This window comes from Muntiacus reevesi, chromosome 1 (genome assembly GCF_963930625.1).
Source record: "Muntiacus reevesi chromosome 1, mMunRee1.1, whole genome shotgun sequence".
Lineage (NCBI taxonomy): Eukaryota > Metazoa > Chordata > Mammalia > Artiodactyla > Cervidae > Muntiacus > Muntiacus reevesi.
This window is the reverse complement of record NC_089249.1, coordinates 92,897,355-92,913,090: the sequence shown is the minus strand read 5'-3', so window position 1 is coordinate 92,913,090 and position 15,736 is coordinate 92,897,355. Positions and strand designations below refer to the sequence as shown.

General features: G+C 50.0%; 2 protein-coding genes across 7 annotated transcripts in view; one reads left to right on the top strand and one right to left on the bottom strand.

The window, feature by feature from the left end:
• The first annotated feature begins 1,243 nt into the window (after positions 1-1,243).
• WNT2B (Wnt family member 2B) lies at positions 1,244-15,643 on the top strand. Its single transcript, XM_065906977.1, has 5 exons — positions 1,244-1,905; positions 7,820-8,040; positions 9,079-9,356; positions 10,039-10,303; positions 15,190-15,643. The coding sequence occupies exons 1-5, from the start codon at positions 1,715-1,717 to the stop codon at positions 15,417-15,419; spliced, it is 1,185 nt and encodes a 394-aa protein (XP_065763049.1). The 5' UTR covers positions 1,244-1,714; the 3' UTR covers positions 15,420-15,643.
• ST7L (suppression of tumorigenicity 7 like) overlaps positions 3,928-15,736 on the bottom strand; it is a 102,029-nt gene continuing 90,220 nt past the window's right edge. For all 6 annotated transcript variants that reach the window (XM_065906889.1, XM_065906919.1, XM_065906911.1 and 3 more), the window contains one exon: positions 3,928-4,023. In XM_065906889.1, coding sequence (XP_065762961.1) covers positions 3,943-4,023 — 81 coding nt within the window. In that variant the 3' untranslated portion in view covers positions 3,928-3,942. The remainder of the gene's footprint in view (positions 4,024-15,736) is intronic.

Sequence of the window (15,736 nt, the reverse complement as noted above, 5' to 3'; positions counted from 1 at the left end):
CCCTTCTCCCTCATGTCTGCCTCTGGGACGCCTGCAGCCTCTCTGCAGCCAGCTGCGCCCTGTCGGCTCACACTCCGGAGTCTCTAACACCGACCCCCCTTTCCCCCCAACCAAGAACTGACAATGAGTTTGGGGTTGAAGGGGCTGGGCAGTTTCCAGCGCGTTGTTTACACCAGGACTTTATAGTTTAGATAAATCACGGGCAGAGGCATGAAAGACACCTGGGAAAGAGGGGCTAGGCAGGAGAAACTGAGGCTGGAGAAGCCGCTGGGGCCAGACCCCAGGTGTACTCTGGAAGTCGGGAAGATCCAGGGTTTTCCAAAAAGAATTTTTAGGTCTCAGTGAGGGCCACCCTGTCTCCAGAAGCTCTACCTGCCAACCTAAGAAGTGAGGAGGGAAGAAGGGGGTCAGTTTCTACAGCTGCCAGCCCCCCAACCCCTTCACAATTTACCACGCCTCCAGGCTGCTGGGGGGCTGGCGGGGGGCGGGGGGGGAGGAAGGAGGGGAGCAGTGGGGAGGAGGAAGGAGAGAAATGGCTCCGGGGCTCCCACTCTCTCAGCAGGACCCCCACCCTGGCCTCTGGTTCGGGAAAGCCGCCCAGCTGTTTCTGATTCTCTCGTACTCGCAGCCCCGCCCGAAGGGGTGGGGGACCGAAGTTTCGGGAGAGCTGGGGGAGACTGAGCTGCGCTGAACCCGGCAGCACAGGGCTAGGGGTTCGCGTCCGGCCCGCTGGTGTGCTTTTTGGTTTTGGTCATCGCCGGCCGGCAGGCGGGATCTGGGTCTAATCGGGGTGTGGGGGGGAACCCACGTCTAAACGCTGTGTGTGTTTACCAGGGGCAGCGGGTCGTAGACGAAAGAAGCCGCTACCTGAGGTCGGCTGCCGGTGGCGTCCGCGTTGGCGGCGTTGGAAAAGGGAATCAAGATTCTCCCGCAACTCCCCGCGGCAGAGATTCTACCCATTTCACAGAGGCGCAAGAACCGAGGGAGAACCCGAGGAACCAAGGACCAGAGGACCAAGAACCAGAGGACCAAGTCCTCTGTGGCTCACTCCAGGGTCACTGTAGGTTAGATGACTGTAGGGGAAAGTGTCTGCAGCTGCCCTCCCCCGGCCCCCCGGCCATCACCCGCGGAGGCTGGGGTTGCCGGATGCAGGGCGCTAGGACCCGGTGGCGCGGCGGGGGCAGGGGCTGGGTGCTCCGGGCGCAGAAGGGCGCCACTGCGCCCAGTCAGTCCCAAGCAGGTGGGGGCGCGGCGCGGTGCTAGGGGCGCCGAGGGGCGGAGGCGGCCGCCACACCTAGGGCGCCGCTGAGCGCCGGGAGCTGGCGCGGGCGGAGCCGCCCTGAGGGCCGCGCGTGTCCGGGGCTTCGGCCCCGCCCCGCGCCGTCCAATGAGAGCCCGCGGCCGGAGGGGCTGTCCGCACACTCTGTCCGCAGCCCCACTCCGCGCCGCCGACCCCCTGACACCGCATCCCTGCCGGGGCAGCTCGCCCCAGATCCCGCGTTTGGCGCGGTGTCATCGGCTTCCAGACGCCGCTCCCTGCGCCCCTCTCCGGGACCTGGCGCCCCGGCTCCTGGACTCTAGGTGCCCTTAGGTCCCCGGCCGGCGGCGAGACTTATGGCCCCCCAGGGGGGTGAAGCAGGAGCAGCCTGAGTGTCCTCAGCCGGTGCCCCGTCCACGCCCCTCCGGGCCGCGTGGCGGGGGTCTTCGGGGAGCTATGCTGAGGCCGGGTGGTGCGGAGGAAGCCGCGCAGCTGCCCCTTCGACGCGTCGGCGCCTCTGTCCCCGAGTCCGCTCCCAGATCCACGGCCCCCGACGGCTCTCGGGCTTCGGCCCGCCTAAGTCTTGCCTGCCTTCTGTTGCTGCTGCTGCTGCTGACGCTGCCGGCCCGCGTAGACACGTCCTGGTGGTGAGTGTGGCTCTCGGGCTTGGGAGGGTGAGGTACTGGGTTAGAGAGGCCAGACGCGCGCAAAGGGAAGATACAGCTCCCGGCCCCCCGCTGCTCAGGAGACCAGGTTGTCGCTGTAACGGGAATTAGAGACGATCCGGGCTCGACTGTCACCGAAGTCGCCAAGGGGCGCAGGGGCATGGGAAGTGGGTAAAGTGGCGCCGCTCCTTCCCCGTCCGGCGATGAGGGCGCTAGGTGTTTGGAGCAGGGACGCGGGGTAATCGAGGCTTCTCAGACCTCCTCTGTTTCAGCTCAGTTCTCATAGGGCAAAAGCTACCTTACGAGTTTCTCTCAGGATGGATTCAAGGGACCAGTCGCCCATCTGGGGCCGCGGTGGCCGTCCAAGAGAACTCTCTGATCCCCTGAGGTTGTCCCCCGCCTGCCCTCGGGAGGTAGAGAAAGAGGCAGCTGGCAAGCTCCGACGAGCCTCTCGTTGGTCGACCCTCACCCCACCACGCAGTAAGGCTCGGATGAGGCAGCGGTACCCAGTGCAAGGTTTAGAGATGGAATTAAGGCAAAAACTACCCCAATTAACTCCCACAACTGAAACAAACAGATTACTTGGGTTTGCATACTTTAGACATTTTGTCCTCAGCCTCTGTTTTGAGGATCTCACATCGAACCTTTATCTCCCTCCCTGCTTCCTTTTTCTTCTCTAGATGGGCCCATCTCCCATCTTTTCCCCTCTAAGAACTAGAGGCTTCTAGAGTCTCAAAGCATTAAGAGATCCTCTCCTCAGATATCTTGCAGGCCTTAGACGCCAGGCATTTCACATGAGGGCAAATGAGGCAGAAGGAATTAGAAATCCACTGAGTATCTGTTTTTTTCTCTTCACCCCTGCCCCCACCACCGCCCCCAATCTAGATGGCACCCATCTTTTTCTCCCAGAACTGAGCTGCTCTCTCTCCTCCCCCACCTCCTAGGGGCTGAGCAGGGGGAGAGTGGGACTGAGAAATGACTCCGTAGTCTTGTGTTTCGTTTTCACTCCCCAATTAAACTGGCCTCTTGGACTGGGCTGCTACCCCTTTCTACCCATGCAGTGCCCACCTTCCTTTCCTTACTCCACCCCTCCCCCCAGGCCCCCACCTCCTCCACAGAGTGTGGTCTCTTTCCCCCTTGCACCCTGTGACTTCTCTCTGGATTTGGAATCTTGGCTGAAGAAGGGTGAGGGGTAGCTGGCTGAAGGGCTAGCGAGCTTGGGTCGCAGATTCCTACCATTTCAAGATGCGTCTTTCTCCATCTCCATCTTCCCCCGCCCTGCCCCCCTCTCCCTGTTTTCCTGTTTCAGAAAAATCTCTCCTTGGGATCTTTTTTATCTCTACAGTGTTGGGGAAGGCAAGGAGGGGGGTTCTGGATGGGGGAGCAGGGAGGCCCATATCTTACATCTGGCTTGAAACATTCTTTTAGAAAAGGAAAAGGAAGAAGGGGATGAGGAGAAAAGCCCTTCAAAGTTCTGTGTGAGATCAAAGCCACCCTTTACTTTCATGGGCTCGGTTTTGGCTGGAGACTTGTGCCTTCAGTGGCCTTGCAGACAGACAATGAAGTAATCACTGTGCATCTTTATCCATCCCGGATAACAGTTTGCTTTTAGGGACTCTTGATTGCTTCCTACCAATTTGGGAGGCAGCCTTGGTCCACTTGCTGTTTAGGTGAGAGAGTGTCACTCTGGTTATTTCAGCATCCTGGTTAAGCAGTTCCTAAACACCTAACTGGGACTCTTCCGAGTCCCCATTTTGTCCCATTGGCTATCCTCTCTTTTCCCTTCTCCCTCTATTACTCTCCCCCCATGTGGTTCATATTAAAGATTTTGGAAAAACTCCTGGGTGAAAGAGCTAGCTATGGAGGGAGGGAAGCAGATGAGTGGGTGATATGGAGGGATTCAGCAGTCCCTGTGAAATGGAGGAAGGCAGCAACAGGGCCAGGATGGGCAGTGAGTGCAAGGTCATTTCATTCTGCTTGCCTCATAGGGGTCATAGCTGCAGGCCCCAGATGCCTGCCTCAGTAGTCATCACTTCTGGGATAAAGTAGAAAGCTGCTTTCCAAAGGCAGGTCAGGCCCCCAAGGTGATTCTCTCTTTCCCTTAGGGAAAAAAAAAAAAATCAGCTAGATTGATATTCTGTACAGCCCCCTGAAGAGATAGATGCCTGTTGACTCTGTGTGTGTCCATGTTCCACTCAGGAGCAGAATGTCATCACTAACACCAGTTAACAATCTGATCTTCCTTACAGCCCTTCCCCTTACTCTCCAACCTCCCTTCCTCTTCTGATCTTTAAGTGGAGGAGGAAACTTAAGTGGAGGATGGTCTCTTCTAACCAAGAAAAACAGAACGAGAAATGGGGGTCTCCTGGCATGTGCCTCCCTGTACTATTCTGTATTCTGCAGGGGCTTGGATGTTGGGAATCACAGGAGCAGGACTGCATTCAGGACTGTGGTTCACAGAAAGAGGAACAAAGTGGTATCGTGATATTAATATTATTGGGGTTTTTTTTTTGGCCTTGCCACCAGGCTTCTGGGATCTCAGTTCCCCAGCCTGCACCCTCACCACCCCTGGGGAATTCCCCAACATTAACATTAGTTATCAACAACTGCTATTTAATGAGCCCTTCCTAAGTTCCTGATACTATGGTCAAACGCCTATAAGCACAATCTTCTTCAATTCCTAAAATAACCCAGCAAGACAGATAATATTATCCCCATTTCACACATGAAGAAACTGAAGGATAGGAGGGGCATGGTAAGAAATTCAGGTTCACACCAGTTTTGGAGCCTGATTGGTCTACGCCTGGTTAAGCATCGTGTGCTTCTCTTATGCTTGGAATTGAAAATAAGCTTGGACTTTGGAGTCAGATGTCCTTGGTTCAGCCCAGTTCTCCTTTGACTAGCCCTGATGAACAGTGCCGAGTATTGTTCATCTCCCTGACCTCAGTTTCTTCACCTGTAAAATGGAGCTCTCTCATAGGATTTTTGTGGAGAAAAATGTTTTGTGAACTGTCAAGTATCATATAAATGATACTGTCTTAAGATATTCAGGGAGGATAATAGTTGTATCCTTGTCTTCAAAGTCCAATATGGGCTGGGCTAAACCATGTACATACTAAGGACTGTAAAAGAAAGGAAGTAAACAAAAAGAGGATCTCTGGCCTCATTAAAAAGATACAAACTTAAAACATCTCCAGTGTCAACAAGGAGTAAAGCTGTAATTGAAATGATGCTTATGTATGGAGTTGGGGAATAAATCAGAGCAGTCAGGTTTTGTTTTATTCAACAAAACATTATTGAGTACCTGCTTTGTGCCAGACATTGTTCAAGGTACTGGAGATACTGAAGTGAACAAAACACACCCCTGCCTTCAAAGAGCAGCATGTCCTAATCACCTGGGGATGTTGGTAAAATGTCAGTTCAGTAGGCCTGGAACGGGGCCTGAGGCACTGCATTTCTAACAGGTTCCCAGGAGATGCTGATGCTGCTGCTCTGGGGACCACACTCTGAGTAGCAAGGAGCCAGATTAGGGTATGAGTCACTTTGTCAAAAGAAGGGATAGGAACTGGTCAAAGGCAGGCAAAGAGAGCATTCTGGAGCAGGAAGCTGAGAAGAAAGTAAAAACTTGTGGAAGGGGAACAAAGCTAGAGTGTCAGGGGCATTTCTGCTGGCCCATCAGCTGGGAGACGCCTTAAATATCTTTGTGCCCCTAACAGCTAAGCTCAGTGCTTGGCACATGGTTGGCATCTTGTAGGCACGTGCTGAATTTAGAGGAAGATAGGGGTGGGTGGGCCTCAGGCTGCTTTGTAGAAGGCCCCCACACTGACTACAGGTGTTGACCATTGGAAGCCCTGGTCTGCAGAACCTCGAAGCAGCTACTTGGTGGGGTAAGAGTGGTAGTGAAGGAAATTATCTTCCCATAGGAGATACTGAGCAGATGTTCCCACGCTCAGCGAGGATGTAACGAGGAAGAACCGATGTGGGCTGCAGCAGAGTGGAGTTAAGTTAGACCACAGGAAGGACTTTTTACCAGAGTTTGGCCTGCCCTACTACAAACTGTCTCATGAGGGCTGGATTACTGGTCTCCCATTCCCGTCCAACCCCCCTCTTCCCAAGCCCCAGTTAAAAAAACAAACACCCATTGCCTAGAGCAGTACTCAGGGCTGAACTGGGAAAGCAGAATGGTGGTGAGACAGGGACAGACTCCAATTCCAACGGTCTTGATTCTCCAAACAAAGCACCGCGGCAGTGGGTGTAACTCCCGGCTGTGCGTCAGGCAGCCCTTTCCGGCCTGGCCCAGACCAGGGTGTTTATTTTGTTTGTTCCTGGAAGCTGTTGCCCTGATGGACAGTACTGGGGACGCTGATTCCATGGGATTTGCTAGTGGTGGACCAGCCCTCTCACCCCTCCCCGGGACAGATGGGCCCCATCAGCTCTGCTGAGTTCCAGAAGAGGCAAGCATCAGCCCTCCTTGTGTTTGTTTGAGTTGGTGTCACCAGTGGTGATCCAGTCTGTGGGTGAGGGCTGGGTTTGCGAGTGCAGGGGGAGGGGGAAGTGTTGCAGAGGACATAGCCCAGGGCAGTCCGGCTTTTCCCTCTCCCCTCTGGCTGCCGTCCCTTCTCCTCACCCACTTCTAGGCCCATTCTGGGGCCTTTCCCAAACCACAGGCTCATTCACGGCTCAAATCAAATCTTTTCTGTCTGTAGCAGCAACAACCCTCCAGGGCCCCCACCTGTGCAGAAAAGGGGCATGAAGGCATCTCTTGATGTGTTAGGACAGGAGAATAAAGAATTCCCAGCAAATCAAGGGCGGTGCTGGGTGCTGGAAACAGAGAAAGGGAGTGGGAAATGAGTGTATGGGTCAGATCTCATTTAATGGCCTTGTGGGGAGAAAAGGTGATGATGAACTCCTGTCTTCTCTCTGAAATGTTCTTCCTGAGGCTTGTGGTGGAGTCTAGGGCTAACTGTGTTTGAATGAAGAAAAAACACTTCCTGGAGAAAATTAAGAATGACTCTAGCAACCCACATATCTTTTAGTAGCTCTCCTAATCTAACTGATCTTCTTATAATTGTTCACCTAGGCAGACTGGGGACTGGAATATGGGGAGTGTCACTCTGTTGCTTAATCTTGGCCTTTGGTTTCCCACTGCAAATAGCCCTCTGCCCATGCAGATTCATCCAGGACCTTATGCCCTATAAAATGGGAAGGATGATTTTGAAAGACTGATTAGTTAAGAAAGGTCATGGGACATAGAAGTAGAGGGTATGGGGAAGAGAGTGGGATGGGGGTCTTCCTTCCCAGACCTCACCATTGGAAATGAGGACTTTTAGCTATATGGGTCTGACTGGAGCTATAAACATCACTCAGAACTGCCCACTTATCTGTCTTCCCACTGACCCCTCCCCACCTCCATCCTTCTTCCCCCAAACCATGCTTTATGAGCCAGCTACATAGGACATGCCTCTGACATGTGGGTGTAACAATGCTGTCTCAGACGTTAATTCTGTTCTTTTTCCATGAGGCTCTTAATGTTGATTAGATAAACAGGCATTGGGGTTTGTGTGACATGCCCATAGCTTGTGTACGTGACACATGCCTGGCCTGTGTTTTGGGAGTGTGTGTCCCTTTGGTTTTTGTTTGGCTGGGGAACTGGTGATGGTGGGAGACCACTCAATTACTCTCTCTGAAACAGATTATTTCTTGAAGGCTTGTGGGGATTGGTTCTTCCCTGAGGCCTTGGGGAATATGGGTTAAAGGAGGGGGAAGGAACCTCTAAAGGCCTGAATGCCAAACCTTTCCCCTCGTTACTCCCCCACCCCCCCACCCCCTGCCACCCCTAGCCCCCGGATTGCAGAATAAAGCCGGGTGCTCTGACAGGGCCATCTCCACCTTGCAGGTACATCGGGGCACTAGGGGCCCGTGTGATCTGTGACAACATCCCTGGGCTGGTGAGCCGGCAGCGGCAGTTGTGCCAGCGTTACCCAGACATCATGCGCTCCGTGGGTGAGGGTGCCCGAGAATGGATCCGAGAGTGTCAGCACCAGTTCCGCCACCATCGCTGGAACTGTACTACCCTGGACCGGGACCACACTGTCTTTGGCCGCGTCATGCTCAGAAGTAGGGGCTTCTTCCCGTTCCTTCTCTTCCTGTGCTTGGTTGGGGTGGTGAGTGGGTAGTGGGTGGAATGCCTCTTTCCTACATTCTGCCTCATAATTAAAGAGTAAAAACTGTGGACAGAGCCCAGGATACAGCTGGAAACAGACCCTCAGTACCTTTGATATGAAGTCAGTGGCCCTTCTAAATCCCAGGATTCTGGGATGACGGGTCAGAGCAATAGCATTCCCTGGTACCTCCGTCCTTCATCCTCCCTTTTCCTTCCCTCCCCAACCCCCCAGCCTTCAGACTTCCACCCATGAACTGTAAGACTGAGGACTAGAAATGGCTGCTCTGTTCTCACCAACACCATCACTGTCCTCAGCCCAACACTCCCAACATTATAGTAATGGGAGCAAGAGATAAACAGAAAGGTGATATGTAAATATTTGGGAAGTCAGCGGCTTGGACTTGGCTCAGCAAAAGAGCTAAGCAGAGCTAAACAGTAAACTAGGAGAAAGGGAATGAGATGAGACTCTGGAGGTGTCAGAGGGACAAGAGCGATGATTCATCAATCCCCACGAGGAGGGAAGGAAGAAAGCTGGCTGGAGAAAGTAGCCTATCTCTTCAAATAGGATGACCCCTGGGCTGGGGGCTCCATTGTAGGGGAACTGTCCAGCAGAGTGGGCCTGAAAAGGCCTGGAATGTGGACTGAGGCTGACTTTCCTAAGCAGGGGTTGGCACTCAGTGGGAGGGAATGATTCACTGTGAAAGTTTTCAATGGCTGGACCCAGGGAGTTTGGAAGGATGCAGGAGTACAGGTCAGCCCAAGAGGTCACATGTACAAAGAAGTAGATAGAGAGTTGTGAGGGCTGAGGGGAAGAGGTCAGACACTCTGGGGAACGTTCTCAGAAGGGAAGGGTACTCTGAATAAAGGAAGTATAGGGGTTTCCCTGGTAAAGAAAAGGAAAAGAGGTTTTAGAGTTGGAGGTTGCGTGGGCTGAAGAAGGGGACAGACGTCGGCCTCTTTCCTGAAACACACTTCTCCTTTTCTCTCTCTAGGTAGCCGGGAGGCAGCATTTGTATATGCCATCTCATCAGCAGGGGTGGTCCATGCTATCACTCGTGCCTGTAGCCAGGGTGAGCTGAGTGTGTGCAGCTGTGACCCCTATACCCGTGGCCGACACCATGACCAGCGTGGGGACTTTGACTGGGGTGGCTGCAGTGACAACATCCACTATGGTGTTCGCTTTGCCAAAGCCTTCGTGGATGCCAAGGAGAAGAGGCTTAAGGATGCCCGGGCTCTCATGAACTTACATAACAATCGCTGTGGTCGCACGGTCAGTACTCATGTCTCTGCATGTACATTCGTATTTGCTGGGGATGGCCAGTATCTATGATCATGGAGTGAATGTGAAGGTAGAAGGCCTGAAGGCTTCTAGATTACCTCCAAAGCCCCAACCCTTGGAAGAGGAGCAGTAAATGCAAGGGACCTTTGGGAATGCCAAGGTTCAACCTGGAGCATAAAGAGTCTTCACATAGGTGGGAAGTAAGGAAAGGTGGAAAAAAGAAGGGAAATAACTTTTAAAGAAAGAAAAGAATCACCTCCTCAAGTCTGAGAGGAATAGAGCTTATTCCAGTCAGTGCACTGGCCTTTGAGCACCACCTATATGCATAGCACTGTGCTGGAAAATGACACGCCACAAAAGCAGAAGGCTTGGTACCTTGAACTCTGAAACATAAGAAAAATAGAGGATGTCCCATAGCTATGAACAGAATCCTGGGGCTTGAAAGTTCAAATAGGCTTTCATGAAAATAAAAGCACTGCTGGTCTAGGAAGGTTTCCTGGAAGAATCTGGTCAGGAAGAATGGGTGTGACCTGACTGGGGAGAGAACAGAAGAACCGATGGCTCCACCAGCCAACCAGGGCCAGCAGAGCTCAGGGCACTCATGCGTTTGGTCCCAGGGATGACCACAAAGTATCCTGACTGCTGCTCCCCTCACTGTGTCCCCACCTTCCAGGCTGTGCGGCGGTTTCTGAAGCTGGAGTGTAAGTGCCATGGCGTGAGTGGCTCCTGTACCCTGCGCACCTGCTGGCGCGCGCTCTCCGATTTCCGCCGCACAGGTGACTACCTACGGCGGCGCTATGACGGGGCTGTGCAAGTCACGGCCACCCAGGATGGTGCAAACTTCACAGCAGCTCGCCAAGGCTATCGCCGTGCTACCCGGACTGACCTGGTCTACTTTGACAACTCCCCAGACTACTGTGTCTTGGACAAGGCTGCAGGTGAGTAAGGAAAGCAGGTAGGGACATGGAGCCCAGGTCTTAGTGCAGGCACCTCTAGCTAATCATGGTCCATTCAGCATCAGGAGTTAGGCATGGAAGTTGGAGGAGTCAGTCAGATGTGAGAATAATCTTAGAATAAGATTATTGATTTATGCTTCAGTCTGCCAGGCCCAAAGCTGCCGAGAGAGGAGAGGACACTTAGCTCCCTGAAACCTGAGATCATCTATCATTCCTTTATATTCCCAGCATCTGGGATACAGTAGTTACTGCTTGGTGAATGTTTGAATGATTCACCCACTTCAGTACCAAGCTAATGTATGGGCTATGCAGAGGCATAAGAACCAGCAATAGTTTTGGCTCTTTACAATCTAGCTAAAGAAATGAGAGATAACAGGTAGACAATGCAACTGCAAAAGAGATCAAATAAAGTTTACTTGAAAGTGTCGCATTTAAGTTGTTTTTTGAAGTGTGGAGATTATCTGGATAGCTAGAGAGGAGGATAGGCAGATATTCTCTACACGTGAGTAGACTGGTAGGTAGAAAAGCACATGATCTGTTCCACAAGCAGAATGCAGGTTAACCTGACTGAGTAAGGCTTGGGGTAGGGGAGATTAAAGGAAGAAAGATAGGCTGGAAATAGACCATGAGTGACCCTGAGAGAGCTTATCCAGTGTGCTGCCACTGAAAATTCTAAAGTGGAACTGGGGAAGCAAGGGAAGAGGAGATCCCTACCAATGGCTGACCGTCAGCAGAAAGCAGCAAGTCATTTTTGAATCTGTTCCATATATTTGTGGTGGAATTCTTGGGAATGCTGGGAGGTGATGCAGTATTTCCCTAGAAAAGTGGAAGTCACCATCATGGCTTGTATTTCAGGTTCAGATGGGTTAAACGGAGTACAACCTGCAGTGTAACAGAACCGCTCTTCCCTGGTTATTCTTACGGCTCTCGGGCTCATCTCTGCAGTATCAGCAGTCAGGACTTCAGTAAGGGGAAGCCAAAACCTTGGCTGTCTTCCACACTATTTGTTTTCACCTATCACTGTCAATCCTGGACAGGCAATTGGCTAGGAGCAAAACTGGTCAGAGAAACAGGGTGGAGCTCTACCCAAGTCACAGAGAAAAGTAGCCTGTGTACTCTGAAGGGTGCTAGGGGCTTCCCTGTTGACTCAGACTGTAAAGAATCTGCCTGCAATGTAGGAGACCCAGGTCTGATCCCTGGGTTGGGAAAATCCACTGGAGAAAGGAATGGCTATCCACTCCAGTATTGTTGACTGGAGAATCCCTTGGACACAGGAGCCTGGCAGGCTATGGTCCATGGGGTTGCAAAGCATTGGAAATGACTGAGTGACTAACACTTTCACTTTCAGGAGAAAAAAAGGTTGAGGAAGCACTTCTGATTCTTTTTCTCCTAGTGATTTCCTGTCAGTTCAGTTCAGTTCCTCAGTCATGTCCAACTCTTTGCGACCCCATGTACTGCAGCATGCCAGGCTTCCCTGTCCATCACCAACTCCTGCAGCTTGCTCAAACTCATGTCCATCGAGTAGGTGATGCCATCCAACCATCTTATACTCTGTCGTCCCCTTCTCCTCCCGCCTGCAATCTTTCCCAGCATCAGGATCTTTTCTAAGGAGTCAGTTCTTCGCATCAGGTGACCGAAGTATTGGAGTTTCAGCTTCAACATCAGTCCTTCCAATGAATATTCAGGACTGATTTCCTTTAGGATGGACTGGTTGGATCTCCTTGCAGTCCAAGGGACTCTCAAGAGTCTTCAACACCACAGTTCAAAAGCATTAATTCTTTGGCACTCAGCTTTCTTTATGGTCCAACTGTCACATCCATACATGACTACTGAAAAAATCCATAGCTTTGATTAGACGGACCTTTGTTGGCAAAGTAATGTCTCTGCTTTTTAATATGATGTCTAGGTTGGTCATAGTTTTTCTTCCAAGGAGTAAGCATCTTTTAATTTCATGGCTGCAGTCACCATCTGCAGTGATTTTGGAGCCCCCCAAAATAAAGTCTGTCACTGTTTTCATTGTTTCTCCATCTATTTGCCATGAAGTGATGGGACTGGATGCCGTGACCTTAGTTTTTTTAAAGTTGAGTTTTAAGCCAACTTTTTCACTGTCTTCTTTCACATTCATCAAGAGGCTCTTTAGTTCTTCTTTGCTTTCTGCCATAAGGGTGGTGTCATCTGTCGTGATTTCCTATCACCAAGTTTGTTTTCTTCCCATGTGGTATAATTCAGAGGGTTACTCTCTAAATGCCTAGAAATAGTTATACATCACCCAGGTGTAAGCCCTTGCTATCATCCTAAAATGTACCTTTGGAGAAGGATCTTTGGAGTCAGGAGGAAAGGTGACTCGTGTGTGGGGTGTTCTCAGAGGCATAAAATTAGATCTCATAAAACCCGAGTGGGGCCTGGAATTTAAAGGGTACAAGTCATCCCAGAAGGGAGTATGGATCCAGGATTTCCCTCTAAAGCAATACAGTCCTATTGAACGTTCTGTGATGATAGAAATGCTCGATATCTGTGCTCTTCAGTACAATAGCCATTTAACTATGTGTGATTACTGAGCACTTGAAATATAGCTAGTGTGACTGAGGAACTAAGTATTAAAATTTATATACTTTTAGTTGTGGTTTAGTCGCTACATCGTTTCCCAACTCTTTGTGACCCCATGAACTTAGCCAGCCAGGCTCCTCTGTCCATGGGATTTTCCAGATAAGAATACTGGAGTGGGTTGCCATTTCCTTCTTCAGGGGACCTTCTCGACCCAGGGATCGAACCCTGGTCTCCTGAATTGCAGGCAGATTCTTTACCGACTGAGTCACCAGGGAAGCCCTAATTTTTTTTTTTTGGTTCCATGAGTGTTTTTTTTTTTAATTGGAGGCTAATTACTTTACAATGTTGTAGTGGTTTTTGCCATACATTGACATGAATCTGCCATGGGTGTACATGTGGTCCCCATCCTGAACCTCCCTCCCACCTCCCTCCCCATCCCATCCCTCAGGGTCATCCCAGTGCACCAGCCCTGAGCTCCCTGTATCATGCATCAAACCTGGACTGGCAATCTATTTCACATATGATAATATACATGTTTCAATGCTATTCTTTCAAATCATCCCACCCTCACCTTCTCCCACAGAGTCCAAAAGTCTGTTCTTTATATTTGTATCTCTTTCACCATCTCACATATAGGGTCATCATTACCATCTTTCTAAATGCTATATATATGCATTAATATACTGTATTGGTGTTTTTCTTTCTGACTACTTCGCTCTTTATAATAGGCTCCAATTTCATCCACCTCATTAGAACTGAATCAAATGCATTCTTTTTAATTGCTGAGTAATATTCCATTGTGTATATGTACTACAGCTTTCTTATCCATTTGTCTGCCGATGGATATCTAGGTTGGGGAAGCCCTAATTTTAATTTTAACTTAAATCTAAATGATCACAATTGGCTAATGGCTACTACATAGGCCAGCTCAGCTCCAGAATATTGAAGAGACTTCTGGTGTACAAGAGCATTAGGACCTAACTCCTGGAGTTACTTGGAAAACATATAATGTAGATCTAGTCACTCCACACTCTAGAGCAGTGGTCCCTAGTGTTTTGGTTTGTATACTCCTATGATTAAAAAAATTTGAGCATGTACCTCCAATACATGTATATTTACTTATGAATTATGTCTGTTTCACTATACTAACATGTACATCATAAAAGATACAAAGCAGATATTTTAAATATTTAAAAAAATATAGAAGTACTAGTATTTTCTATCCATATTTAGTGGAATGTGGAGACTACTAATAGAAACCAGTTAATTTATTATACCCTTTCTGAACCCCCAGGCTAGTCACTTTCCCATCTCCAGGAAAGGGCTAAAGTATATATTCTCTAGGATCCATCCTATCCAAAATTCTAGGATTTTGTGATCTGTTGGCAGGATCTCTTTGGCAAAAATCAGTCAGAATGAGGTTGTGAGCATTCTCTGCAGGGGGAGTAATACCATCCATACCTTTCAAAAGTTCCTACCTAAGGGGTACCATAAAGGGTAAGGCAAGGGAGTCTTTAGGAATTCCTTAGGGAGAAGCCTCCTCCCAGGAATGCTTATCAGTTTGTCCCCTCAGATGATCAGATATTCTTGGGTTTTCCTTGTGGCTCAGCCTGTACAGAATCTGCCTGCAATGCAGGAGAGCTGGGTTTGATCCCTGGGTTGGGAAGATCCCCTGGAGAAGGAAAAGGCTACCCACTCCAGTGTTCTGGCCTGGAGAATTCCATGGACTGTATAGTCCATGGGGTCACAAAGAGTCGGACACAACTGAGCGACTTTTACACACAGGCTTCATCTACTGAGTTAGGTGCTATTAACTAACTTGCTAGACCTCATAGCTAAGAAGTGTAGAATTGGGTTTTAATCCTAGACAGTTTGACATCAGGCCTATGCTTTTAATTTTACTTTCTCGTATAGTACAACTTAATGAAATATAAACTAAGTTGTAGCAAGATTTCTTAGAAAAGATAAATTATAGGTTACATTTTTTATTTTAACTTTTTATTATATAAAATTTCACACATCAAGTAGAGAACCTTCACCCAGCTTTAACAGCTACATTTTCAGGCTAAGTTTTGCAGGGGATATGGAGATATGTATTGGTAGGGAATGCACTGCAGGAAAAGTCAGTGGTCTTTGGGGAGCCTTGATGGTGGGAGGAAATAGGCCTGGTGCAGAGGGCAATGAGATGGTCATTTTGGCTAGTGGGTATATTTTCAGGAAACGAGATTCTTTATGGTTTCCTCATGAGGATGTGGGTAAGGGAACCCAGAGCAGCTGAAGTAAGAGGTAACTTGGTTCTCTCTCTCTCTTCCCCAACCCAGGTTCCCTAGGCACTGCAGGCCGAGTCTGTAGCAAGACATCCAAAGGGACAGACGGTTGTGAAATCATGTGCTGCGGCCGAGGGTATGACACAACCCGAGTTACCCGCGTCACCCAGTGTGAGTGCAAATTCCACTGGTGCTGTGCTGTGCGGTGCAAGGAGTGCAGAAACACTGTGGACGTCCATACTTGCAAGGCCCCCAAGAAGGCAGAGTGGCTGGATCAGACCTGAACGTAAAAATACCTCACGCATCCCTCCACTTCAAACCTCCTGATTCAAAAGCACAAGATCTTTGCATGCACACCTTCCTCCACCCTCAACCCTGGGCTGCTACAGCTTCTATTTAAGGACTTGGAGAACACTCCAGAGGGACCCTGGTGTCCTAGCTGGTTCCTTAGCCCTGGGAAGGAGTTGACAGGGGATGTACTATTAAAAAAAAAAAAAAACAAGCGGCTCCCTGACTCCCCACTCTGGAGGCTAGAAGGGAGAGTGGAAGAGGTAGGAGTCTTCAGAGCGATATGAGTTGCACTAAAGCACATGGTCAAGGC

What these genes read in the sequence shown, in the direction of transcription:
- WNT2B (XM_065906977.1), top strand. Translation starts at nt 1,715, where the DNA reads ATGCTGAGGCCGGGTGGTGCGGAGGAAGCCGCGCAGCTGCCCCTTCGA. An exon ending in ACAATCGCTGTGGTCGCACG is followed by an intron (nt 9,357 to 10,038) that starts GTCAGTACTCAT and finishes CCCACCTTCCAG; the next exon opens with GCTGTGCGGCGGTTTCTGAA. An exon ending in TGTCTTGGACAAGGCTGCAG is followed by an intron (nt 10,304 to 15,189) that starts GTGAGTAAGGAA and finishes TCCCCAACCCAG; the next exon opens with GTTCCCTAGGCACTGCAGGC.